At 41.5% G+C, this 26,942-nt stretch overlaps 3 protein-coding genes across 4 annotated transcripts in view; 2 read left to right on the top strand and 1 right to left on the bottom strand.

Annotated features, from left to right (window-relative positions):
- Positions 1-35: 35 nt before the first annotated feature.
- SLC10A4 (solute carrier family 10 member 4) lies at positions 36-5,797 on the top strand. Its single transcript, XM_025386272.1, has 3 exons — positions 36-838; positions 1,617-1,827; positions 5,027-5,797. Exons 1-3 carry the CDS (start codon positions 249-251, stop codon positions 5,534-5,536), a joined length of 1,311 nt encoding a protein of 436 aa, XP_025242057.1. The 5' UTR covers positions 36-248; the 3' UTR covers positions 5,537-5,797.
- Positions 5,798-6,901: 1,104 nt separating this feature from the next.
- On the top strand, positions 6,902-11,049 carry ZAR1 (zygote arrest 1). The gene is made up of 4 exons (XM_025386628.1): positions 6,902-7,901; positions 9,427-9,519; positions 9,598-9,672; positions 10,762-11,049. The coding sequence occupies exons 1-4, from the start codon at positions 6,942-6,944 to the stop codon at positions 10,903-10,905; spliced, it is 1,272 nt and encodes a 423-aa protein (XP_025242413.1). The 5' UTR covers positions 6,902-6,941; the 3' UTR covers positions 10,906-11,049.
- A 3,162-nt stretch (positions 11,050-14,211) lies between these two features.
- The window catches only part of FRYL (FRY like transcription coactivator), a 285,169-nt gene continuing 272,438 nt past the window's right edge, over positions 14,212-26,942 (bottom strand). For both annotated transcript variants that reach the window (XM_025385755.1, XM_025385754.1), the window contains 6 exons: positions 26,492-26,590; positions 22,122-22,190; positions 19,421-19,438; positions 18,228-18,338; positions 16,647-16,837; positions 14,212-16,317 (listed from right to left, as the gene is read on the bottom strand). In XM_025385755.1, coding sequence (XP_025241540.1) covers positions 16,059-16,317; positions 16,647-16,837; positions 18,228-18,338; positions 19,421-19,438; positions 22,122-22,190; positions 26,492-26,590 — 747 coding nt within the window. In that variant the 3' untranslated portion in view covers positions 14,212-16,058. The remainder of the gene's footprint in view (positions 16,318-16,646; positions 16,838-18,227; positions 18,339-19,420; positions 19,439-22,121; positions 22,191-26,491; positions 26,591-26,942) is intronic.

Below are 26,942 nucleotides of genomic sequence, written 5' to 3'. Positions count from 1 at the left end.
AACGCGGACCCTGCGCAGCGATTGGGTTCACCCGGGGGGCCGTGCTGCGCAGAGTGCCAGGCTGCGGGCGGCGGCAGACCCGGGAGCGGAGACAGGCCCGCCGTCCCCGACGCCGCCGAGCAAGTCAGCTGCGCGCAGCCGCGGCTCGGAGACCGACGGGCAGAACGACGGGCGGCGGCTGCGGCGACCGCGGGACGGAGAGAGTCACGCGGCGGGCGGGGACCGGAATCCGCAGCTCGGGCCGCTCCATGGACGGCACCGACAACACGACCCTGCTCTTCGCCCCTCTGCTGCGGGACAACTTCACCCTGGCGCCCAATTCCAGCAGCCCGGGCCCTGGCACGGACCTCGCCCTCGCCCCTGCCTCCAGCGCCGGCCCCGGCCCCGGGCTCAGCCTCGGGCCGGGTTCGAGCCTCGGCTTCAGCCCCGGTCCCACTCCGACCCCGGAGCCCACGACCAGCGGCCTCGCGGGCGGCGCGGCGAGCCACGGCCCTTCCCCGTTCCCTCGGCCCTGGGCACCCCACGCGCCCCCGTTCTGGGACACGCCGCTGAACCACGGGCTGAACGTGTTCGTGGGCGCCGCCCTGTGTATCACCATGCTGGGCCTGGGCTGCACGGTGGACGTAAACCACTTCGGGGCGCACGTCCGCCGGCCCGTGGGCGCGCTGCTGGCCGCGCTCTGTCAGTTCGGCCTCCTGCCGCTGCTGGCTTTCCTGCTGGCCCTCGCCTTCAAGCTGGACGAGGTGGCCGCCGTGGCGGTGCTCCTGTGTGGCTGCTGTCCCGGCGGCAATCTCTCAAATCTTATGTCCCTGCTGGTTGACGGCGACATGAACCTCAGGTACGGATCTGTCTGTTCCTTGGGCATCTGTCTCATCCCAGCCGCGCGTTTACGGCCGTGGGCTCAGGACGAAGGACAGAGGCAGTGGAGGGGTTGGAATCAGGCGTGGAGGAAGGAGGAGGAAAGGAGAGGAAGATGATGACCCCCAGGCTTTAGAAGTCAAGGCCAACCCGCAGATTGTGCTGCTGGGGGAGCTAGCTAGACGGCGAGGGGCTGCTCCAAGGCCGGGATTCCATGCGCAGCGCGGCCCTTCAGCAGTGTCCCTCGCCGTCCTCTCCTAGCATCGGGCTGGCAGCACAGGTCGTTGTCCAGTGGAAGACAAAGAGAAGGGGAAGGCTGAACTAGAACTCGCCGGCAACGTAAAAGTAAAATAGGGCTACTGGCCCGTCGGAGAAACTAATCTCACATAGAGGGCAGGATTGTTGAGTTCAGCCAAAAGTAGCAGTCAGCAGCTTTACCATTGCTTACCTTGCAGCAGGCTTGCAAGGAAGAACGCTCCTTCCCCTCAGAATCATCCAGGCTCAATAGACTTTATAAAGCCGAGGGCAGCAGTACTGAGACAGGGGGCTTATTTCTCCCCCCTGCCTTGGGTTCATAATTCCACTGGTCTTAAACGTGCTGCTCTCTTGGCACTCTCCTTGGATGATGTAGGTTCTGCCCAGACTTCAACCCTGGGATTCGCAGTCTCCCCTTTCACCTTCTCAACATACAATAAAAAGGTTGGCTGGCTGTTTGACTCAAAGCTCGTTCTGATTTCTGCTCATTCCCTTTTCTGCAGCATCATCATGACCATCTCCTCCACGCTTCTGGCCCTTGTCTTGATGCCCCTGTGCCTGTGGATCTACAGCTGGGCTTGGATCAACACCCCTATCGTGCAGTTACTACCCCTAGGGACTGTGACCCTGACACTCTGTAGCACTCTCATCCCTATCGGGTTGGGCGTCTTCATTCGCTACAAATACAGCCGGGTGGCTGACTACATTGTGAAGGTAAGGCCCCTCTTCCCTTTCCATACTAGCTTGGAGAGCCCTTGATCTCTGACCCACAGCAGAAATGTGAGGAAGTTTGGAGAAGGGGGAAAGGAAGAAAAGGACTTGGAAGTAGTTGCATGGATAAAATTTTTTAAAAAAGGTTTATGCTACGAAGATAACTTCCACTTTTGGGATTCCTAGAATAATAGCTTTAATGAAGACACAGCTTAATCAAAACCAGCATAAAAGAACTATCAGTACTCATCGGGAGGAAACAGATCATAGAGGGGTGGGGAAGATGACAGTGTAATTAAATGGCAACATATTTTCCACTAATTGTATATAATTAAAAATCAAAGCAGATTAAATATAATTACTTTAATAGAATTGGTGCACTATTTTAGAAATGCATGGCTATCTTTTCAAAAATGGAACTGGAATTCTGAGAAACTCCATAGTAGGTTCCTTTAACATTTTATTAAATTTTTAAAAGTAAGTTGATACTAATAGGACAAAAGTAATGGAAAAGTTACATTGTAGTAATAGAACACACAAAATATTCACTTTAAAGCACAAAATAAAATTGGGTCCTGGATAAATAATGGAGATTATATTGCCCTCACTAAATGTGTTTCTTTTTCTTTCTCCATTGCAATATTTATGGCTTCTAAAGCTAGTGAAAAGATGGGGGATTTCTATAATTTGTGCAATATTTCTCCGAAGGCTTTGATTTTTAAAAAAATTAATGCTTTCTGTAGCAGTAGAGATTTTAGTAGTTTAGTAGTAGTTTAGTAGATTCTAGTAGTGGACTGGAGGAAAAAAAATCTTTGTAAAATTAAGCTGTCTTTGAAAATTCAAAAATAGTAGTGAAAAAGAATAAACCATGACCAGGATGCTGACTTCAGGTAATTAATCAAATAAAATACGTAACTATTACTGCAAAATGCACAGGCAAATTCCTTTGGACAAATGAAGAGAAAAAGAGCCACCTTAATGTTTCAATTATGTAGATTCGAGAAGACATAATCTTTTGTTTTACTTATTTTCTAAAGTAATCTGGTTATATAGTCAGCTTTTATTAATATGAAAAGTAGAGAGTTCTTTTCTGTGCATATATCCAGCCCTGAGTAAAAGAAATCCTGCTCCATAATAAACATGTATATGTGAATGTAAAAATATATGTGTACATGTAAATACGCATATATTAATACCTGTTGTGTATACTCATACTCTTGAGATGCATTAAGAACTTGTTAATCTTAATCATTAAGCTAATGCTATTAACGTGATGGCATTTACTATAAAACCTTAGGAAGTCTAAGAGAAAGTCAGTCAAATGACCTACACACCAAAAACAGAAGTATATTTAATATAAATATATAAATAAATTAATGTATTTAATATTCAAATATAATAGATCAATAAGATTAGCTACCTTTGAATTTAAGGTTAACCTTGCCCTATTCTTTAACACACTATTAAGAAACGGTTTATATAATTGTTACACCTTTGCAAACACTTCAAAATGAGCATTCAATGTCAGTGCTTGCCCAAATGATTTAAAAGTTCTAAGGGATTTTGGAGCCAATATTTCAAAATGAAGAAATCAGATTGTCAATGCTTTTAATGTGACATACTTTGAAATGGTATGCTTTTACATGTAATAGCTTGGTTTCTGCCAATTGTACATCTGTAGTATCTGTACCTTATATAATAATTATTGCGGCATCCTCTAGGGTAGAATTTGTGACCAGCTGATAAATTTTAAATAACTTTTTAAGAGTGTAGAGTCATGCCAGTCCCAAAGACTGCAAAAGGGATATCACAGCTATCCAGGGAACCAGAAGCAACATTTAAACTGTTCTCTCTGGATCGAGTTTCCTTCCCCTGCCCACTCCTCATTAAAAATAATAAGTTAACTACCAATAAGAAGGAGGAGTAGGAGAGGAATTTTTAGGTTTCCACCTTACTATTCATACAGCCTGTTTTATTTGAATGAGTGAAATGTACCAGTCAGAACATCAAGATTACATGTTTTATACAGAAGTCAATTGTACTGTATCTAAAATTCATCTATTGTGATAATACCTAAGCATCATTAGAGACTTACAGATGGGAGGTTTCTCATGAACAAATGAAAAAGGGGAAAGTTGCCAAATTGCAAAGAATTCTTCACATCTTTATTTACATTTTTTTCTCTTACATAATCTAAGAATAGGTAATTGTTTCAATATTGCAAGCAATCCTCTGCAATATATTTTCAGGGTTAAAAAAATCACACAGGCCGGGCGCGGTGGCTCACGCCTGTAATCCCAGCACTTTGGGAGGCCGAGGCGGGCGGATCACAAGGTCAGGAGATCGAGACCACGGTGAAACCTCGTCTCTACTAAAAATACAAAAAATTAGCCGGGCGCGGTTGTGGGCGCCTGTAGTCCCAGCTACTCGGGAGGCTGAGGCAGGAGAATGGCGGGAACCCGGGAGGCGGAGCTTGCAGTGAGCTGAGATCCGGCCACTGCACTCCAGCCTGGGCGACAGAGCGAGACTCCGTCTCAAAAAAAAAAAAAAAAATCACACACTGAGCTTCAGACATTTTAATCAAGTTTCACAAGTTTTAACTCACGTAAAATGAGAACCAATTTCTTATGGAAAACATGGGGTTCAGTTCAGGGAAAGTAAATATCCACTTGTCTGCTCTAATGATCAGACCATACCTGGGGTATTAGGCTCAGTGCTAAATGCCCTGTTTTTAAGAGGCACATTCACAAACGAAACACATGTTCAGAACAGTCAGGATACCAAAACAAAGTTAGGTGATGGAGGCTTTAATCTGGGGTCTATCTGCCTGGAGAAGAGTAGCCTTCCCTGATAACCGGTTTTTAAGAGCTTTTTTTCAGAAAATTTTTTTTTTTTTTTTTTTTTTTTTTTTTTAAGAGGTGGTCTTTGTTGCTCCTGACAGCCTATATCCAAGTCAATGGCTAGAGGTTATAGAAGGCAAATTGTCCCTCAACATAAGGACAGGCCTCCAAACAATCAGAGCTGCCCAATGTGGCTCTGGATGCTTCCTGAAGAGGTGGCCTGCCCGTCTTCAGAAATATTCTGTCAAAGGTCCTCCATTTTGTGTTGGAGATCATACTAGATGGGTGTTTTCTTCCCTGAGCTTAGGATTCTCTCGCCTGAATTCATCTTCAACCATCTCATTGTAATTTTCTATTACTAGGTTTCCCTGTGGTCTCTGCTGGTGACTCTGGTGGTACTTTTCATAATGACCGGCACTATGTTAGGACCTCAACTGTTGGCAAGTATTCCTGCAGCTGTTTATGTGATAGCAATTTTTATGCCTTTGGCAGGCTACGCCTCAGGCTATGGTTTAGCTACTCTCTTCCATCTTCCACCCAACTGCAAGAGGACTGTATGTCTGGAAACAGGTAGTCAGAATGTGCAGCTTTGTACAGCCATTCTAAAACTGGCCTTTCCGCCGCAATTCATAGGAAGCATGTACATGTTTCCTTTGCTCTATGCGCTTTTCCAGTCTGCAGAAGCAGGGATTTTTGTTTTAATCTATAAAATGTATGGAAGTGAAATGTTGCACAAGCGAGATCCTCTAGATGAAGATGAAGATACAGATATTTCTTATAAAAAACTAAAAGAAGAGGAAATGGCAGACACTTCCTATGGCACAGTGAAAGCAGAAAATATAATGATGGAAACCACTCAGACTTCTCTCTAAATGTGGAGATACACAGGAGCTTCGTCTTGCTGAAATATTGCTTCATATTTATGGCGTGTGGTAGTGCACATGGTTAACATAAAAGATGACACTGGTTCACATCATACATGTAACAATTCTGATCTTTTCATTTTAAGGTTTGCTGGTGTATTAACCAAACGTTGTCACAAATTACAAATCAATGCTATAATATAATTTGCACCTGGGATGGCTAACCTGAAGTCTGAATTAAATGTGCTTTTTAGTTTTTACCATCACCAATTTCTATGACTGTTGCAAATTCAGAAACTTTTAGAAAACAGAATCTTGGAAATGTAGAATTTTGGCGCACTATCTTATGAGTAAAACCAAGCTATCTTTGTTAAGCATAATTGAGTTTAGTGTAATTGTTGTAAAAAAAAAAAAAAAAAAGTGTGCTTGCTCTACTTAAAATTCCTGACAATGTTGAATTTTGACCTGTATTCAGAAAAATTCCAAAACGGGTCAGTTAAATAAGGAAATATACTATTTGTCAAACCAGTATCAGAGAAAAGTTACATTAATGTATTTGATTATTTGATCTGGTATCTACTTAGTAATGAATAATCAACATTTTTTCTAGTGGACAGGCCATGTTCTTTTCGATTGGTCTTCTGCATTTATGTAAACACACCTCAAATCAATTTATCTTTTGGAGGAATGATTTGGTTGGGAAATTTTGCAGAAACACTCTGGAGCAGAGCAAAATGGTACCTCCGGGTCATCACTGGGACTGGGAAAGGACACGTTCCAGGGGAGAAAACAATTCGCCTAGACGAAGATCCCTGGGTGGTTCTCCATGAACTCGCCGAGGGGGCTTAATGGGTAGTCTCTCGAGCAGCTCTGAGATTAAACTATCATCTGAGTCAATGAGTAATAACAGACCCAGAACAGTTCCCAAACCTTGGCACTTTCGCTCGTTTAGCCAGAGGCACCCGGCCTAACCTTGGCTTTCTGGTGCGGGGAATGCGGGAGAGGAGGGAGCGAGGGGAAGGGGGAGCGGGGGGAGGGGGGCGGTGCGCAGGCACCTGGAACAATCAGGGCACCGGGAGTAGCCGACTCAGCTGATGCCGGTGATGAATTTCTCTCATTGAAATCCTACCCATCTCGGGCGCCTTGGTTCCCTTACGAATCAGTCCTTTCATCACAAAGAAAGCCCACTTTCCAGATAATCTAAGGGTCATTGTGCCAACATCCGGGCGTGGAGAGTTTCCGTAGGGAGAAGGACGGAGAGGGGCCCCCTCGGCGGGGACGCGGGCCGATGGCTGGAAGGGCGTGGAGGGCGGTGCAGCGTGCGAGCTCCAGCCGAGGGCCGTCCCCGCCTCCGCTCGGCTGCCCCGGCGAGTCGCCTATTTAGGGTGCGGCGGCGGGCGGCAGCGGTGCGCCCATGGCGGCCCTGGGGGACGAGGTGCTGGACGGTTACGTGTTCCCGGCGTGCCCCCCCTGCTCGTACCCGTACCCGGCGGCCACCAAGGGCAAGGGCGCGGCGGGCGGTAACTGGCAGCACCGCGGCGGGGGCTGCCTTCCCGCCTCCTCCCCATCCTCGGTGGGCGCGGCCTCGTCGTTCTTCCCGGGCCGAGGGAGGCTGACAGCCGCCGAGTACTTCGACAGCTACCAGCGGGCGCAGCTCATGGCTCTCCTGGCGCAGGTGGGGCCGGGTCTCGGGCCGCGCGCCCGGAGGGCCGGCAGCTGCGACGTGGCGGTGCAGGTGAGCCCGCGCATCGACGCCGCGGTACAGTGCTCGCTGGGGAGGCGCACGCTGCAGCGCCGGGCCCGCGACCCCGAGTCCCCGGCCGGCCCCATGGCCGAGGGCACCACGGGCGGCGGCTCTAACTCCCAGCAGCCAGCCTGTCGAGGCCTGGAGCAGGGCAGCCCCCAGAACGGCGCCCCGCGGCCCTTGCGCTTCCCGCGCACAGTCGCCGTGTACTCGCCCGTGGCTTCGCGCCGTCTCACCACCTTCCTGGAGGGACCCGGGGCCGCGGCGGGCGAGCAGAGGTCCGGGGCGTCGAATGGAGAGCGGGGGCCGCCGCCCGCGAGGGTTCAAGACCCAGAGGAGGGAGAGGTGTGGACGAGGAAGGCGCCCCGGCGGCTGCAGTCCGATGACGACGACGGCGAGGCCCAGGCCACTGTCCGAGCGAGCTGGGAGCAGCCGACCGACGGTCCCGAGCTGCCGCCGCGAGAGGCCCAGGAGGGGGAGGCGGCTCCGCGGTCGGCGCTAAGGAGCCCGGGGCAACCTCCGCCGGCAGGGAGGGCCCGAGACGGCGGCGACGGACGGGAGGCGGCCGCCGCGGGAGAGAGGCCGTCGCCACGGAGCCCGGAGCCGGGCAAGGAGCGGCTGCGCTTCCAAGTAAGGCCTGGGGCGGTGAGGGCACAGGAGAGCCCGGGGATGCGGGTGTCTTCCTGGGGCCGGGCCCTGTGACTGCTTCGGGTACACTTGAAGGTGTGGCGCTTCCTTAAGCGTGGCCACTTCCGTGTTTCCGAAACAGCCAATGCCCGCGACAGGTGTCTTACCCCACAGCAGTCTCTTGTCCCGACAGCCTGACTTACTCGCCTCGGCTGCTCCACAGGCTGGCCAGGGCAACGCCCTTGGGACATTCACAACCCTCATATTTGCACTGTAAACCTTGGGCAGTGGGCGTGTAGGCCAGTCCTGACCGCGTGGTTGGATGACCTATGAGTACGCACAACTGAACTTCGGGAGCACTTGCAGGCAGGAGAGTCGATTCCGAAGAATCCCCCTCTCCCATTTCTGCACTAGATGTGGCAAAAACCCTTCAACTGCTGAGATTCTGGTTAGCAATTCTGACTTCTCCTTTACAAGCTTCCAGGCTATTGGAAAGCTGGAGCTCCTAAAATGCCCCTTCCTAGGAATTTGCTTTGCTTTTAAAAAGCACCCCCACCTCAGAAATCCAATACTGCGAAAGCATTTGGACTGCTCAGTATTGCCGCCCGAGAGCAGCAGGCCGAACCTTTAAAGGGCTGGGGCACGCAGAGGGCAGTTGTGACCTAGCAGAAGTGGAAAGGCACAAGAGGTGGTAAGAAGCCCGAGGGAGTCCTTCGCGGTCTCTTCCACGGCCATCACAGGCTGGTATTCCTTTTGAGGGGCGGTGTTGGTGGCGGTAGGCTGCTTGTGTGAGGAGTGAATCGAGAGGCCAGGGCTTTCCAGCGTGGCCATGCACGAGCTGTGTGTGATCTTAGGCCAGTCATAACCTTCCTGGACTTAACAGTCAGTCTCACAGGTGAGCAGACTGAATTAAGTGCTCCCCAGAGTTCCTTCCAATTCTAAAAGCCTAACTCTAAAAACGTGTGTATAACTGGTTACTCACTGGGAGGGAAGAAGGGAAGTTTAGATAACACTACTTTTGTTCATATTGAATATGAATTATGGCTTACGTACAATTTCGGTTCCTGGCACTACTGTTTGGGAATTAACTAGCAGCATGAAGAATGTGATCTTGGTGAACCCCTTAAAGTTCCTTGGATGTGGAGTCTTATTTTTCTTCAGCTTAATACCTTTCATGTGTGCATAGTCTAAGATCAGGCTTCATCTTAAAAGGCCTCCCTGAAGAATCCCAAACTTCAGAGAACTGTTTAACTATTATGTCCCTAATTATTCATTTATCAGCCAGCCTTATGAACTGAGTTAATCTGGTATATGAACTTTAAGGCCCATGCTTGCTTAATTGTTTGACTAGGCTATTAGCTCACTTAATTACTGTATTGAAGAGGCATACCCAAACCTGACCCTGCTTTCTTTCATGATCTGGAGTGAAGTTGACAGTTTCAGATATCAAGTAGATCCTTCCCAATGTCTGGAAATGAAGGATAATTCAGGTCTTATGTTGGTTAAACTGACATATCCTGTTGTTCAGTTCTTAGAGCAGAAATATGGCTATTACCACTGCAAGGACTGCAACATCCGCTGGGAGAGTGCTTATGTGTGGTGTGTACAGGGAACTAACAAGGTAAGAAATACCAGGTGACTGGCATCTTCTTGCTAAAAGTGTCAAGGCAATTTTGTTTTATTTTCTTTCTCATCACAGGTTTACTTCAAACAGTTTTGCAGAACTTGTCAGAAGTCTTATAACCCTTACCGAGTGGAGGATATCACCTGTCAAGTAAGTCAGATGTTTTGCATTTTGTCTGACCTGGGCTGTCGTAGAGGTTTTTAGTGTAGTTTGAGTATACTTCCAAAAAGAGGCCAGGTCCCCAGACCTTAGGTTTCAACTGGCTTTTGTTAGGAGTGGTAGAAACAATACTCACCTGGGAAACGGGGCCTTGGTGTTAGCTTCTTTCTGCCCTTGCAAATCTTGCTCTTGTTAACCTCTTCTAAAACTGTTAACCTCACTTGCAATACGGAAGAATACTTGCCTTACTTGCTACTTAGTCAGATATATAAGAAAATTAACAAAAACATGCTTGTCAGCTAACATGAAGTAGTCAAGGTTGACTGTTTTACCGAAATGCCTCTTAGGAAGCACAACCTCAAGGTATTGAGTCTAAGCACATGGGGTTAGTTTGTCTTGCCTGAAAGCTCACAAAGGGGGACAGTTTAAGATAAATCTATGTTGTCTAGCTTTATGGGGAGTTGACTGTAACGGTAAGCAAGCAATATGTTAATTAAGCATTGCTTAAGCACTTGCTTGCTATTAACTGTGCTAAGGGGCTTAGCTAATCTTTAAGAGGAAAGTCTAAATTCGCCTCTTATCACACAGCTAATGGAGTCTGAATTGCCAATTGAGACAGGCTAATCAATACACTTGACCCACGTTGGATATTTAGAAGCATTAACACCCTGGGGTGGTGGAGAGAAACTAAGTATGGCAAGCCACTTAGAATCACTTAGATCAGGGCCGGGCATGTTTGTAAAGGAGGATGCCTTAACCACTCTGCTCTTGGTGTTCGTTGTCAAATTCATCCCTGACTTGTTCTCTACCCTTCCTCTTAAAAAGTTGCAAAAGAAACTTCACAACTCATAATTGGATCTGATGCAATATTAGCAGCACTACAGCATGGTTAAACACCCACTATTCCTAGCCCTGTCATTGCTAGGTAGGTAGGGATGTAGAGGGAAAACAAGATTACTATGGGACCTTGCTTAGAGTGCATTCAATAAGTACTTGAATGGACTAGAGAAATGTTGAAGTCCTAGGAAATCACTAAGGGTTTATCTTCTGTACGCCCTTCTGTATTTTTTTTTCCCCCAGAGTTGTAAACAAACTAGATGTTCCTGCCCAGTAAAACTTCGCCACGTGGACCCTAAACGGCCCCACCGTCAAGATTTGTGTGGTAGATGCAAAGGCAAACGCCTGTCCTGTGACAGCACTTTCAGCTTCAAATACATCATTTAGGTGAAAGTCAGTGTTGCTGTGCATGCACTGACGGAGTAGATGAGTGAGCTTTTCCGTGCCTCTCCTCTCCACCTCTCCCTTCTCAAAATACTTCATGAAAGGCAGTGTATTCTGAAAAAGCCTTCAAATAAAGGTATTGCAACAGTTTATACATTGCATAAAATCTGTCTTTGAAAATAAAGTTTCAAGAGTGCTTGTCTTGTGCTAACAGTCTGGGCCTGTCACTTCACCTTTATAAATGCTTGCTGATGGCAGAGAGTGGGCCAGGCTCTGAGTTAGGCTGTGGCTACTTGGAAAACAATTTAGTGGGGGCTCATAGACGAGGTCTACTATTTAGGCAGCTCTGGAGGACTGAAGCTTAGAAGGCAGTTAACTGAATAAAAAGCCACCTAGAGATTGTGCCACTGTACTCCAGCCTGGGCGACAGAGCAAGACTCCGTCTCAAAAAAGAAAAAAAAAAGCTGCCTAGCTGTAACATTAAGGCATTCTTTTGGGAGAGGTGGAGGCAGAGCCATTTCTTGGTTGCATGAGACCGTTGGGAGGTTAACGGTAGAGTAAGAATGCTGAATGGCGGTGATGGGTAGGTAAAGGCTTTAGTGTCCGGGTGACTTTAGGAGGTAAGCTACTAGGTAGAGGAAGGCTGGGAAAACTAACCTGACTGACTAGTCAGTTTCACAAATGTGGCAAAAGTGGGGCTTGGAACAGGGTGGCTGTGGGCAAATGGCTGCTTTAAGACACTGAATAACCCATCAAGTAGACTTTGTGTTTCTTCAAAGCTTTTTTTTTTTTTTTCTCTTAAAGTAGGCCTCCTAAATGTACTTATAAGATGTCAAGTTAGAGGCGTAGGCCTTAGCCTTTGTCTTCACTGACTTGGTGCTAGTTGGGATGCCAGACTCTTAACTGCATCTAGTAGCTTCTCATGACAACACTGAGGCCCCACTGCCAGAATGCTCCTAGTTGAGGATGGGACTGAGTTTAGAGCCTCAAGTGCATCTGATGAAATTAAAGTTGTAGTATTGGTTTAATTAGAGAAACCATATAATTGGAACCATGTGCTAATTATGCCTCCAATTGTCTAACATCCCACTTAAGTGAACTCCTTACTACCTTAGGCCATAGCACTAAGTCTTAACATTCTTGGACACTTGTTAAAAGGGGCCAAAGTGGGTTTGAGGTCTCCATAGAATCTGTATCTCGAAGGGAAAGGCCCACCTGCATCGATGTGGACGGAGATGGTGCGTGTAAAATGCAGATTACTGGATACCTGTCCTACCTACATTTAACAGGCACCCCCAGCTGTTACTAATGGAATTGAAGCATGAGAACTTGTGCTCAGCAGAGAAGAGGTGGCATCTCATGGAGCTTCTAGTACAGCGGGCAGATGGCCACTAGTTTTTACATCAATGTAAAACCGAGGTTCTGACCTGTGATAAGGACAATCTGCTAAAGTGCCTCTGCAGTAAGGGACCTGACTTAGGTCAGGGAAACCCTGCCTAAAAGAATGACACCTCAGCTGAACTCCAGTTCAAATAAGTTGAATGAGGCAAAAATGGCGAGGGGAAAATTTCCAGATTAGGGCGACAATCTGCAAAAGCCCTGTGGTAGAAAACCACCAGGAGGAGGCCACGGTGGAATACTCTGGAGGACATGCCAGGTGAATCTAGCAGTGCCAGACTGGAGGGGTGTTTTAGGCCTTCATTAGGAGGATGGTCTCTACTGGAGTGCAGGGGCTACTCACAGGCATTATCAGGGTATACCACAGCCTTAAGCTCCTGGGCTCAAGTGATCCATCCTCCTGGCTCAGCCTCTCAAGTGGCTGGGACTACAGGCACTTTGTCAGGCTGCACTAAAAAGTTTTAAAGGTATGCTGGAGATAGTAGGGCATGGTGACATATAGACTCACTTTCAAAAAATCACTCCAGCTATACAGTAGATACCTGTAGATAAGGAGACTTGCAGGGACCAGATAAAGTGGTGGCAAGGCTAAAGAGAAATGACAAGAACTGGTGTGGGTAAAGGCGATGTTTTTTTTACTCATTCTAACATATTCCTGTTGTTTGGGGGTAGGTACAGGGGTAGGAAACCCATATGTACTGTGGCATGCAAGTGATACATAATGTGATCAATAGCATTTGCTCAATGAATGAATTACATAAAAGGTACCTGCATTGAGTCCTAAGAAATTTCCACTGGCTATTAATATGGTTACATTGTTCTTTAATATTGCTTGCTATTAATTTTCCTAACATAGCAGCTAACCCTATTTTTCAGCTGAGGAAAGTAAGGATCAGACTGTTTTACTTAGGGTGGGTGGGCATGCAGATATTCAACAAAGTGGCACAAAAACATGCCATTCAGATTATGGTGATTACATTCGAGCAATGAAAAGGCACTGCCAAACTCTTTATGTGTACAATCCAAAAACTTACAAGATGTAAATAGATTTTAAGACAGGTTGAGAGAGGTTAGAAGGAAATACTCCAAGATGTCTCTGGGTATCAAGAGAAGTAACTGTAGTTTTCTTCATATTTCCTTTATTTTCTAAAGGAACCATGGATTACTTTGAAAAATTAGGGAAGAAAATGCTATACAATACCAATAAATGGATTTTAATACTGTCTCTCTCCTTTTGTTTAGGTTATCCTGGTGTTTTATGTGAGCAGTATTTACTCATAGGCCTGAATGAGGATCCTTACTCTTCTCTTGAGTCTTTTTCCAAGAAAGCATGTAATGATTTCCTAAATTTAAGGGAGGTTATGTGTTTTGCCACACCCTCTATTTTACATCACTAAAAGTAGAAAATATATTTTAAAATAAGAAATCCTGTGGTTTTGTTTTAGAAGCAGCATGAAGAAACTGCCAGATTGCTGCTTTTACTGTTGTCTTGTAAGCGTACTATTTAAAAATAACTGTAGTGTGCAAAAGAAAAAGGTTGTATGTAGCAAAAACTGGCCTCCAAATAGAACTAAATCAGGTAATAAATTAAGCACTGGATATATTTAATAAATACTAACTTGGGATTCAGAGGCTGAGGAGCAGAGAAGTGTAGGTTGGAGGAAAATGCTGTTGCAGAAGGCCATCCTCATGAATTTGTTTGCATCTTGATTGCGGGAGGTATATTCATTTTTATTAATAGACTTAGTTACATATAAATAAATGCAAAAAGCAAGTATCAACTGAAAGGTTTGGTTGGGTAGTCAACTGATTTTGTTCTTTTTTAAGGCAATTCAACGGGGTAACATTTGAAAGGTTTCTAAATGATGCATACTCTAATCATTCATTCTTTGTTAAAATACAACACAAACCAACAGCTACAATGCTTTTTATTTTTAACAAAAAGGATGTAAGGAGGGTGAGAAAAACAGGGGAGAGTAAGATAGGATGTAAAGTGTAATGTATCTCTGGACACCATCCCTCTCTGCCTGCCCCACACCCAAAAGTTTTAAATAATTTAAAGGATACCACTTACAGTACCAGAACACCATCAAAATAATTGTCTTTATCAGGGTCCAAAAGTACAGTGATTATGAATGAGCCGTGACCAGATATGGAATTTTACTGGATATGTAACTGTGGTCAGCAGTCCAATGGTGTGCACAGTGCCTTCAGTTAATGCACTTGAGCATACGTAATTACATTTCTGGCAGGGTCCACACCCCCAAGAAAAGGTAAAGCTAAGCATTTCATTTCTACATTCTAAACTCTGGAATCACAGAGCCCAGTTTAAAAGAAAAGTCACAGTGGATCACAGTGGATAAGAGATGTATATAAAAAATACAAGGTGTTTCTTTCAAATCAGGAGTTGTGGGACTACATTCTTTTTTTTTTTTTCTTTTCTTACAAAATGCAATTTAAAAAAGGGTAGAGACTCCAGTTCATGTTATACTACAGACTTACACAGTGAATAAGTATACTGCATGTTTTGGTAGTCAGTCTTCAGGCTTGCTTTCATTTCCCCTAGCCCTAGGTTTCTTTCTTTAGGGTAAAACATGTGAGTCCTGAATAAACATATAAAAAATGCATTTGCAGCACTTTTCTTGAATTCTGCAGACTTCAAAGCCTGCAAGTCATATATTCCATCATCAGTGACCACATTTTTTTCTTTAGCTTTGTACACCTATTCTTATATAACAGTGCATGGCACAAATGTACAAGAAAATACTGGTTTTAGTCTCTACAGTTTCTATATGGAGTAAAATAAGTTAACTTTTCTAATGAGAATAGCTGACAGGCAGCATACATCTTTATTTTACATTTTAAAGTCTCTGCAGGCATCTACTTTGGTTAGTTATCAACAATTGTAACATAAGCACTGATCAGAGAACTGAGCAGCATTCCAATAACGTTAACAGATATATTATTTCTTTTTGAAATACTGGGAAAGCCCAGTTTTAAAATATTATTAAAATGTTCTAACATTTACATACTATGAAGAGTTAGATCTAATAAAATAACATTTCTTCAAAAATAATCTTGCAGTGCTCTTTTAGGCATGCTCTGAGACGTTATAACCAAACATCCATACCTTGAAAATATCACATATCCACACATCCCAACTCACACACACATAATTCCTTATACAGACCAAAAAACAAACCAAAAAAACCCAAACCCTTATCCCACATACTGAAAAATCAATGGTTTTTGTAAATGAGTCTTGATGTGTATAGCTGACTGCATGTTCATCTGGATGATTAAGCATCAATTGTAGGTTAGGTTTTCGACTGCTAGAAATTCAAGCAGCTTTGCAGGTCTTCGGCTAAAATGAAACAGCCTTGATTTCAGCCTCATTTCACCCGCTTTTGGATGTTTCAGTATTGGAGGCCATTATTGCAAACATTCTTGGAATTCTTTTCTTTCCCCAGAAAGTAATGTATTTGTAGGCATCACTTTTAGCCCTTTTCTTTTCACGTAGGTTAAGTAATTAAAAAATTCCTTCTTCATACAGTTATTGTGGGAGATGTTGGCAGCTGTTAAAATACCAGATTTTTTTTCTTTCAGATCTTTGTTTTTGATACAGTTTGACATTAGTTAAACTAAAAAGTAGATGCTGCCAGAAAGTTATCAGTGAATGCAAGGGTCCATAAAAGGTGCTTGGTTTAATATTCTTCATCATCTTCAGTTTAGTTTCTTTCCTAAAGGCCTGAAGTGTCTCAGAATCCAGTGCTCACCATATTTCCCATTGGTTTGGGCTGTGCTAGAAGTTGGTATGATTGCACCATGCGTAGAGATTCTCTTATTTCCAGATTAAGTTCCATCAGTTTGTAGTTGGCTTCCGACATGTCCAGGTTAGAGCCTATAACTGCAAAGCTTCCTGTCTGGCCCAGCGTCTGATGATGGAAATATATATGTAACAGTGTCTGCACAGGGTCATCTTCACAACTGCCAAAGATATCACTGGGCCAGAGAGATCTGAAAATACACAATAGTTTTTCAGTTCTGAGACTTAGGCAATTATTAGTTAAGACTAACTCAATTTAAGTTAAATACCTATAACAACAACATTTCCTTGTGAATAACATGATCTGTTTTAATATTTGAGCAAATATTACTCAAAGTACCACCTGAAAGTGAAAAGAAATCTAAAATTGGTATCATTTCAATGGCAACTGTTAAAGATACTCATGTTTTCCTTTCATAAAGACATGATATGGAAACAGCAAATTGAAAATGAAAACCTAGTATTACTAAACTTCCTGTCTAATTTAAAGGCATCACCTTTAAATCCTGTCACGTTTTACCTGAAAGCTTTGACTTGTACTACAGCTGATATAAATTCCTTATTTTTCAAAGTTTCAATTAAAGAATGAATGGCAGTTTCTATAGTAGTTTGTGCAGCTTTGGAAATGTCAATTTCTTCATTTTCAGAAACGGACTCAGCTTCTTTGAGGATACTTTCCAGTTGGGCAAGTTCCTCTGACATGTTGATGACCTAAAACAAATACATCTTTAAGGATCTATTCGTATGTTTGGTAACAAAAACATTTAGTTGGCTACAAGAATATACCTGATGGTAGTACCATTGTTGCTCTTATTTTAAAGAGTATTTAAAAATGTTTGCCTTGGAAGAAAGGGCAGTTAATATTTCAAGTACTCCATTCTGTAGGAGCAAATAAATTCCACCAAATAGTAGTCTTGAAATTAAATGTTCTTGATAAAGCAACAAGTTGTAATAAACAGATGTCTATATTGGTTTTAATATTACTACATTTTGGATAGTAAAAGTACATTTACTGTTATGGGGGATCATGAAAACTATGTGACAGTAAAGTCTTTAGATTTTAAAAGATGATTTACCCCAGGGTATTTATATAAATATAAATATAAATATATATATATATGTTTACAGATTTAATGACTAAGAAATTAAATCATTTCCCCAGTGATAGTTTTATTACCAGCAGATGACAAGGGGGGAAAAAGACTAAAGTTAGCATCTTTGAGGCTATATTTTTTAACATGTTTATTCTTGTGTGCATTAATAGAACTATAACAATATGGGCTGGGTGTGGTGGCTTATGCCTGTAATCCCAGCACTTTGGGACGCCCGGGCAGTGGATCACCTGAGGTCAGGAGATTGAGACCAGCCTGGCCCACATGGTGAAACCCTGTCTCTACTAAAAACACAAAAAAGTTAGCTGGACGTGGTGGTGCACACTGGTAGTCCAAGCTGCCCGGGAGGCTGAGGCAGGAGAATTGCTTGAACCCAGGAGGTGGAAGTTGCAGTGAGTTGAGATCATGCCATTGCACTGTAGCCTGGGCAAAAGAGGGAGACTCTGCCTCAAAAAACAAACAAACAATCAAAAACTATAGAAATATGAACAACATGTTGGGGGAGGTGGGTTGATGATACAGTTTTATGTCTGTATTGAACTGATGTGCTTTATTTGACTATTTTGATTTTCTGAGACAGGGTCCTGCTCTGTCACCTGTGCTGGAGTGCAGTGCTACAGTCACAGCTCACTGCAGCTTCTAACTCCTGGGCTCAAGTCATTGTCCCAGCTCAGCCTCCCAAGTAACTAGGACTACAGGTATGTGCCACCATCCCTGGCTTTTACTTGACTTTTGATTATAGATGATCTGTTTCTGCTGTGGAAGCCTTTAAGGTCTGGAACCTTTTACAACTGCTGGGTATCTGCTGTCTTATTTACTCATAGGTCCTGACATAGCACATCATTAAAAAACAAATTATTCCTTAACTGAAGAAAAAAAAAGACCACTCTAAGTGACTTTTGACTTAAGCTATTCTAACAACTAATAAATGTATATTTTAAAAATTTTCTAGAATCAGTTACTGATGCCTAATACAACTGAATATTTACCTCTGCTTCATTTTTTATTGTATTTACTTGGTTGATAAGTTTACAGTAGGCCTGGAACAGAAGCAGCAATTGAAAATGCAATTTGTATAATCTTCGGCAGAGCTCCAATTCCTAGAAATAAATAACATTACATTAAATTTAGGTGTTGTTTTCTAGACAGCATATTTCCAATGAAAATTTATAGTTAAAATTGTCTTGTCGTTTATTTTTCTGCAGTAAGCAAGTTAATATGGTGTGAAGCTGATGAAAGGCAGGCAAAATATGCTTTAAAGACAAAGATTAAAATGAAAACAAATATCACTGCTGGTTACATAATTCAGTTTTAATGTTAAGCACATTTTCACATTCTACAAATAGACTGTTTCAGCAGGCAATTAATAGGATACTTTAAAAAGGATTCATTAGAATTTAAAACTTTAAATTCATAATTAAAATAATCTACAAATGCAAAGACTTTTGCTCTCATTGAGATGTAGATCTCACTGCATTTATCAACAAATGCTTGACAAAGCAAAGTGAAACCGGATAACCGCTTACCTAAAAAGTAAGAAAAGCTGTCTTTTAAAGTGAGATCAGTTTTCTAAAGAAAACTACTTGGTAATCTCATTGAAATGAAACTATGAAATTAACACGTGGGCTGAGCATGGTGGCTCACGCCTGTAATCCTAGCACTTTGGGAGGCCAAGGCGGGCAGATCACTTGAGCTCAGGAGTTTGAAACCAACCTGGCCAATGTGGTGAAACCCTGTCTCGACTAAAAATACAAAAAAAATTAGCAGGGCATGGTGGTGGGTGTATGTAATCTCAGCTACTGGGGAGGCTGAGGCAGGAGAATCGCTTGAACCCAGGAGTCAGAGGTTGCAGTGAGTCAAGATCATGTCACTGCCCTCCAGCCTGGGCAACAGAGCAAGATTCCATCTCAAAAAAAAAAAAAAAAAAAAGCACTTTTTTAAAACTAAGAAATTTAAAAGGAGATATGTTTAAGAAAAAGGTGACTGCTAATTTTATGTATTTTAACATCTATTTTAATAGAACCAACATTTCATGGATTAGGGCTTTGCAAAACTGAAGCACATACTACTTGTAAAGTAGTCCATGACAAAACATTGCTAGGTCACAAATGGACAAATGGCAGATGAAAACCAGTTTATCTGGCAAGGGTGAGTGGTCTATAAATCAAGACAGGTCACTTACTGCTAGTATTTCCATTTGCTAAGCAAGAAGGTGATCAGGTCACAAAAAATACAAAGAAAGAAAAAGACCAAGAATTAGTGTAAGAAATCATTTTAACTAGGGTCACAGATGTTCCAGGTAAACTGAAGAACATATATTTATACCCCAAAGAAAACTATATGAAGTTATGTCCAGAATAAAACTTTTTAGACATTTACTGCAACAATTCAGGGTGTTTTTAAACACTGCCAAATAATAAATTACATTTAGGCTATGACTTATTTCTGTGTAAAAGCTACAATGAATAAAACTGAACTATTGTGATCTTGGCAAATTTGGCTATCCAGGTTTAAAAAAAAAAAACAAAACCCAACTGTAATAAAACTTACATTTGTAAACTGGAAAACTTATGATTAGAAAATAAGAAACAAATTAATTACTATTACTTCTCAGAAAAGAATTGGCTTATAATCGTACATAATAAATACTTATCCATCACCATCAAAAGATTATCTCTGGGGTGGCTCATTCCAGGCTTCCTATCCTTTATGGTCTAATTAGGTCCTACTTTGCCATAATTGGTGCTGAGCCACAGGGTGAAATATCAAAAGCGGATGCGTGTTCTAAATTGCATTCCAAAGGTACTTCAGTAGGTTTCAGAAACTTAACCCGACTAGGTTTGAATCAACATAATGTATGTAAAACACAGTAAAAATTTATGAACCATCTTAAAAACTATATGAACACATGTACAGCAACTGATCTGGTCTCATTACGAGGAGAATGACTTCTAATTAAAACAGCAATTGTTATACTGTAAATGTACCTTCTAAAAGTCATTCTTAAGCCTGCTTTTCTAAATACTTTCCTGTGAAGGACTGTTTTTCATAAAGTGTATTCCTATCAGTTTAGAAGGGATTTGCTAAATAAGCAAAGGTGAACTTTAGCTCCACGCCGCTTACCATAAATTACGTGGATGCTCATCCAGTAAACATCGGTTGAGCACAATCCAAGGTCAAGCATATTCCGTATCTAAATTTCTGAGGGTTTAGTTCATACAGTTTATTTCATATGGAAATTAACAATTTGAATTGTAAATACCTTTCCTCACTTCTATTAGCACAAATAAAGTAGAACTGATTCTACAAGCATATATGCATAGCCTCTACTTTGGGATGTAATGGAACATAAACTGCTGATAAAGTTTATGATCATAATTATAGGAAATAACACAAATGTAATGAATTTTACAGCTCTGAATTACCAGCAATTACTCTAAATATGCTAACAGGGCTGTTTTTGTGGATGAATGTGTGTGTATATATATATGCACATTTTAAAGTATATTAAAATTTGCACATTCTCTTTTATTCATCTAACAAATATTTGACTGCTTATTATGCAAAAGACAAGACTGGTACACAAGGACAGATCGAGTTGCATAAAAAGGATCTTCCACCCTCAAAAAAGTTGAATATGAAAGGTGAGCTGAAATATAAATGAAAGTGTTAAATGTTCAGTTTCCACTTAGTAGAAAATCTCAAGCTATGCTAACTGACTTGGTCTTAAGATGGATATAATTTTCTTCAAGGTAGAGGGGATATAAAAAAAATCACTTAATATAAACACCTAGTTTTTGTAGGAAAAAAGGTTGCATTACTTGCTGAAGCGATGCAGTTAAACAGTGGCAAAGACAGAATTAGAACCAAAGGATCTAATTCTGGTCTAGAATTCCTTATCTTCATTTCTTTACATAGATGACTTCGCGGTTTCTTTTTAACATTAGTGCAGGATTTGGAGTCAGCCTGCCTAGGTTTCAATCTTGGTTTCACTATTTGCTGATTTTAGATAAATCAGCTTCTCTGAGCCTCAGTTTCCTCATCTTCAAAACCGGGATAATTAAAGCAACTACTTGACTTGAGTTGTAAGGATAAAGATAACGATAGAGGCTGGCAAATAGTTAATACTTAGCGAGTATACTGTTATTTTCTCAACACTGCAGTTTTTGCAAAACTTCAACTTTTTACTATAATAGTATAACCTAATAATAGTATAACCTTTACAGAGACTAGAAATCTGTAATAATATAACCAAAGGTAGAATATAAAAGACTGGAATTCTGATGTCAAATGGAAATAATTTTCAGTTGATGAATGTATTTTCCCCTATGAAGCTGCACTCCCATTAGAATAATTTGTAGGCCCTAACTTATCCTCACTTCAATGTATGTGTTTATGTATGTGCACCTTTCTAAGAAAATATAATGCTTTATTTTCACTCAGTCTTATATTAGAGAAAAACATTATTAATTTATCCAATTCTAATTTTACCTTTAGTATGGATGTATTATATCACGTTATTCTTAGGGTTGCTTTCTTGACCAATTTATCTAACAGAATAGCAGAATACTAACATGGAACAAATTTTTCTTTAAGAGGCACATGCAACTAAAAGCTGACCTGGGCTTTCCAGATATCCATCAAGCTTATCTATTGAATGTTATTAAGCTTCAGTCACAACCTGGTCGTTCATTTTTATTAAAGTGAATTTTTCATTACGAAACCAGTATTTCACTGAGCTTTTACAAAGATTGTTTGATAACCAAAATGAAAAGTTTTACAAATATTCTTTATTTTTAGAAATAATCAAATAAGGATATTTGAACATATGCATTGTTTTACCTGATACAGAAATACAGCAAAAACAAGAACAAGAAACTTACTTGTGCATCTGTGTTTATCCTATACATGTCTTCTTTGGCACCAAATGTCCTCTTACAATCATCTAGCCACTAAAAATAAGTAACAGTAACATTTAATATGCACAATGAAATGGGTAATGTAACAGCCCGTCCATATACAACACCAAACTTAAAGCTAACTTGAAGTTCTAGGATTGGTTGCAGACCTAGAATTTTATCCCCATTCAAGCCAAATCATTTACATGGAACTAACAAAAGCAGGGATAGCATTAATATAACAAGAGGCACACACTTGTGACAGCTATACTGACAAAACCCATTCCATTCTAGGGACCTGTGAGGTTCCATTTCAGTAAAGGATATTCTTCATTTTGCAGGTTTTATGAAAATCTTCACAACCTTTGCCTGACCTTTGTGTAACATAAGACAGGGAAATGAAAGATGTGCTTCCCCTCTAGTCAATATAATAAAGGCAACTTAGAATTAAGCAGGTCTGTTGCTTATGAGAAGTATAATTCTCAGAAGACTAGTGTCAGTTTTAAATTTGTGAACTGGCAATCAAGATCCATTTTAAATCTTGTTTTTCTTTTCTTTCTTTTTGGACAGTAATGAATGACAAACATGTTATTTCCAAACAATACTGGATGTAGAAGCCAAATGTGGTTTTTCCTTCTCTGGGGGTATTCCTAATGTTGATATAAAAGTACAGGCTGGGTGTGGTGGCTCCTGCCTGTAATCCCAGAGCTTTGGGAGGCTGAGCGGGGAGGACTGCTTGAGGGCAGGAGTTCAAGACCATCCTGGGCAACATAGGGAGATCCTGTCTCTAAAAAAAATAGTTACAAAAAGGAATACTTTAAAAATAACTTAAAGTACATTTTCTTCAGCAAAATATAAATAAAACAATAGCACTGTGGTATAGTAGAAAAGAACGCTGGACTCTCAGAATTTCCAGGCTGAAGTAAAAGTTAAGTGTGTTCAAGGTAAGCTCCTAGCTTTGGACAGTTTGATATTATCAGTTGTTTTGACTTCTAAGTTCTTTTTTTAAATTATACTATTAAACAATACAACTAATATATATATAGATATATGAAATCATTAGGACTTTGAGAAACTCAAACTAGCTGCATTAAGCAGCTACTCTGAAAGTATTTTAGTATTCGACATTTAACATTCTCTATTGTAGCTTATATTATACCCACAAAGAATTAAAATTAGACATTTCAGTTATTTCAAAAATGATCTCTTTGACCTTATTTTCCTTTTATTTCAGTCTCTCAGGTTTCACCGGCCCTTAGGCTATTTGCTTGACAGCATCTCTGAAGGAAAACATGTTAAGCTTTTCTAGTGAGATACAGCTGATGGCAGCCATTGTCAAAAGCTATCAGTGGATTTCTTTGTATTAGTAAAATGCAGTTGACATCTAACATGGAACCTGTGCATTAATCTTTATTCATACAAAATGTTAAAATCTTAATTATCCCTTATCTTGTCCAGTTTGTCCAAGTATACTAATAAATTTGAAAATAATTTCAGTTGACTAATGGCTTATTTTTGTACTGCATACTTAATGATACAGCCTTTTGGGGGGGTACTATTCAATATAATTATTGCTGATTTTTATTCTGTTAAAAGACAAACCCCAACCATATAGTCCTGTGGCTGCACAATGGCTTGAGAGATACAGGTCCACACCTTTCCAGCCAGAGCATACAAAACACGGTAGTTTGTGCACAGAGCACCCTCCAGTTCACATCTAATCAGTTTTCCTGTCACGGCATTTTCTTTATTCAAGGTTCAAATGAAGGTTAAAATTTAACTGTCGAGGTTCTACTTCTGGGTGTGATGGAGTAGCCTATATAAGAACAATCCTGCAAGGACAACTATGGAAGCTGAATCCTATCAGCGAAAACTCAAAGAGTTAGAGAAAAGTACCGAAGTGAGCCCAATACCCGCCCCAGTGCTTACTCTAGGTGTATTCATATTCACGCCCCTGCGCATAGAGGCTGAACAGAAAGCAGTGGCCTAGAGTTTATGCCCTACAGTTTCACTGGGCTGGGAAAACAGTTTTCAAAGATAGATAGTGAGATATTGAGGGCCAATATCCTGGAGAAAAGAGAACTGCAGAGAAGTGACCCCAATAGTCTCTGTGCAGTTTCCCCTTGGGACATTTGCTGTTCCTGTTTATTATCTGCAGGGGGAGAGGCTATGAAATCACACACTAGCCCCTGGGAGACTGAGAAGGTCGGCAGAGACTGCTGCTCTCTCAGTGCTGGAAAGAGAAAAATCATTCAATTCACTTGTGAGCCTTAGAAGTCTTGAAGAATAATAAAAAGAATGTATAACTCAAAAACTAATAGGAAAATTAAATAGGGCAGACAGTAAATATTTTAGGCTTTGCAAACCATATAGTGTTTGTTGTAACTATTGAACTATTACAGTGCAAACATAGCCATGGACAATATGTAAGTAAACCAGATAGCTGTTTTCTACTAATTTTATTTACAAAACCAGGCAGTGGGCCAGATATGACTTGATGGCTGTAGTTTGCTAACCTGTGTTCAAGAAGTTTGTATGCACTATTAGTTGTTTGAATTTCCTAAAAATTTTAGAATCAGCCTGTCAATTTCTGTTAATATGCCATCTGAGATTTTGAATGAGACTGCATTAAACCTATAGACCATTTTGGGGGAAAATGACATCTTTACCATAATGAGTCTTCTAATTGATAAACATGGTATATAGTCCTCCATTTAGGTGGTCTTTCATTTTTTTCAATATTTGCAGTTTTCTGTATAGAGGTACAGCATATCTTTAGATATATTTGTAGGTATTTGATATTTTCCTATTATAAATTGTATCTATTGCTTTAAAACCAACCACCCTGAAACTTAATGGCTTCAAACAACCAAAATGAATCTATGTGCTGGCTGGGAGTTTTCTTCTGGCCTTGCCTAGGGTCACTCATGAGTCTATAGTCATTTGACGGCTTGACTGGGGAAGTGGCAGGGTTGAAGTTCCAAGTTGGCTTCACTCATATGTCTTGCATACTGGCTGTCAACTGGAATGCCTCTGTTCTCCCCTACATGGCCTCATCTTCCAGCAGGCTAGAGGTCAAATAGTTTCCCAGAGTTTATCCCAGTTTGCACTCTGACCAGTATGATGGCAAAAGCAGAAGCCACAAAAGACCACTTCAGGACTAGTCTTGGAAGTTACACAGCATTGCTTCTGAACTTGATTGGTTAGAGCAAATCACAAGGCCATCCCAATTTAAGAGATGGTGAAATGGTGGACTCTGTCTCTTCATGGGAAGAACAGGAAAGTCACATTGCAAAGGGGTGTGGCCACAGAGAAGCATGATTCATTGGGACCAGTATTTTAACAATCTACCTTTGCTTCTAGTAGGCAATGATTTCTGAAGATACAAAAACCATAACCATGATGGAAAAGGCCAATAACCTGGACTTATTAAAATTAAAAACTTCTGTTCATCAAAAAATGCTACTAAGATAGCAAAACTGCTAGCCACAGAGAAGGAATAATCTTTGCAATACATATATCCAAAAGAGGACATATCCATTTAGGATAAAAAGCCCCTACAAATCAATAAGAAAAACCCAACCCATTTACAAAAATGAACAACGTACTTGAAGCCACAATTCACAAAATATCTTAAATGAGATCCATTTGAAAAGGAGCTCAAACATCAGTCATCAGGGAAATGCAAAATAGTACCATGAGATACCACCACACACTTCATTTTTCATAGGCCTATACATGTCATAGATATTTACTACTTATTAATGAAAGATCCATCTCCTAGAAAAATAATTGTCTACTGTATGCAGTTTGTGTGAAAGAGAGAAACTATTTTTTGTTCTTCTGCCCCTCCCAATTGAAAACGTGCTGGATTTACTCTTAGGGAAGGAACAGAGCTACTCTGTTTTCAATGCCAGATTGGACTTGAAGAGGTCTTTCTTAGGAGGTGATTATCTAATGCTTTTTTCTCCTATTGCTTGCCCATGTACATGTACACATCATGGGAAAAAGATCATAGCTTTGTCAGAGGTTGTGGATTTCCTAGACCACAATTCTCTAATGCACTGAGAAATACTGCTTCAATTTCCCCACTTGGAATGTTGACAGCAGCGATATAGTCTCCACAGAGCTTTTTACAAAGCTATGGTTTTCCATTGTGCTGTTAGAGAGCTGATTTTTAAAAGCCAAAGGTAGGAATTCGCTGGATAGAGAGCTCAAAGAACCTGCTGCTCTCAGGAAAACCCTGAGGCAGGTGCTAAGAAGTCTTCTTTTCTGTCTGGGCTATTCTGCTGCCAGGATTACCCTTCCAGTGTCAAGAGCAAACCACTTTTCGCATATGGTAAAAAGAGACTGACCTGCTCAGTGGCTTCTCTTTTGGCATTGTATGTATCCAGGTGTTCTTGCAACTCCAAAACACCAAACTTGAGGGTTTCCAGCAAACCACATGACATCAGCTGTGAAATCAGAAATATTGACCCAGGTTACCATTTCTGATTGAAATCACGAGACTCACAAAATCATGAGACTTTTCAGTTATGGAATACCTATTAGTTGGTTTTTGGATATTCTCTTACTCTACTCTGTCCCCTACTAAGAGCTGAGCTCTCACTGGAACACAGTAGGAGTGCAGTGGGACTTCAGAAGTCTCAGGAAGGACATCCTCAAGTGTTTTCAAAGATGTCAGGCAAGACCAGTACATACCTTGAAGATTTTTAAACCTTAGTTCTTTAAATACCTTAATATATAATCTGGAAGTGTGCTTGGAAATAAATCAGGAAATGAACCAGGAGGCCTGAGTATTTCACG

This window comes from Theropithecus gelada, chromosome 5 (assembly GCF_003255815.1).
Source record: "Theropithecus gelada isolate Dixy chromosome 5, Tgel_1.0, whole genome shotgun sequence".
In the NCBI taxonomy this organism is placed as follows: domain Eukaryota; kingdom Metazoa; phylum Chordata; class Mammalia; order Primates; family Cercopithecidae; genus Theropithecus; species Theropithecus gelada.
Note: the sequence above shows the minus strand (reverse complement) of the source record. Positions and strands in the feature narration are given on the sequence as shown.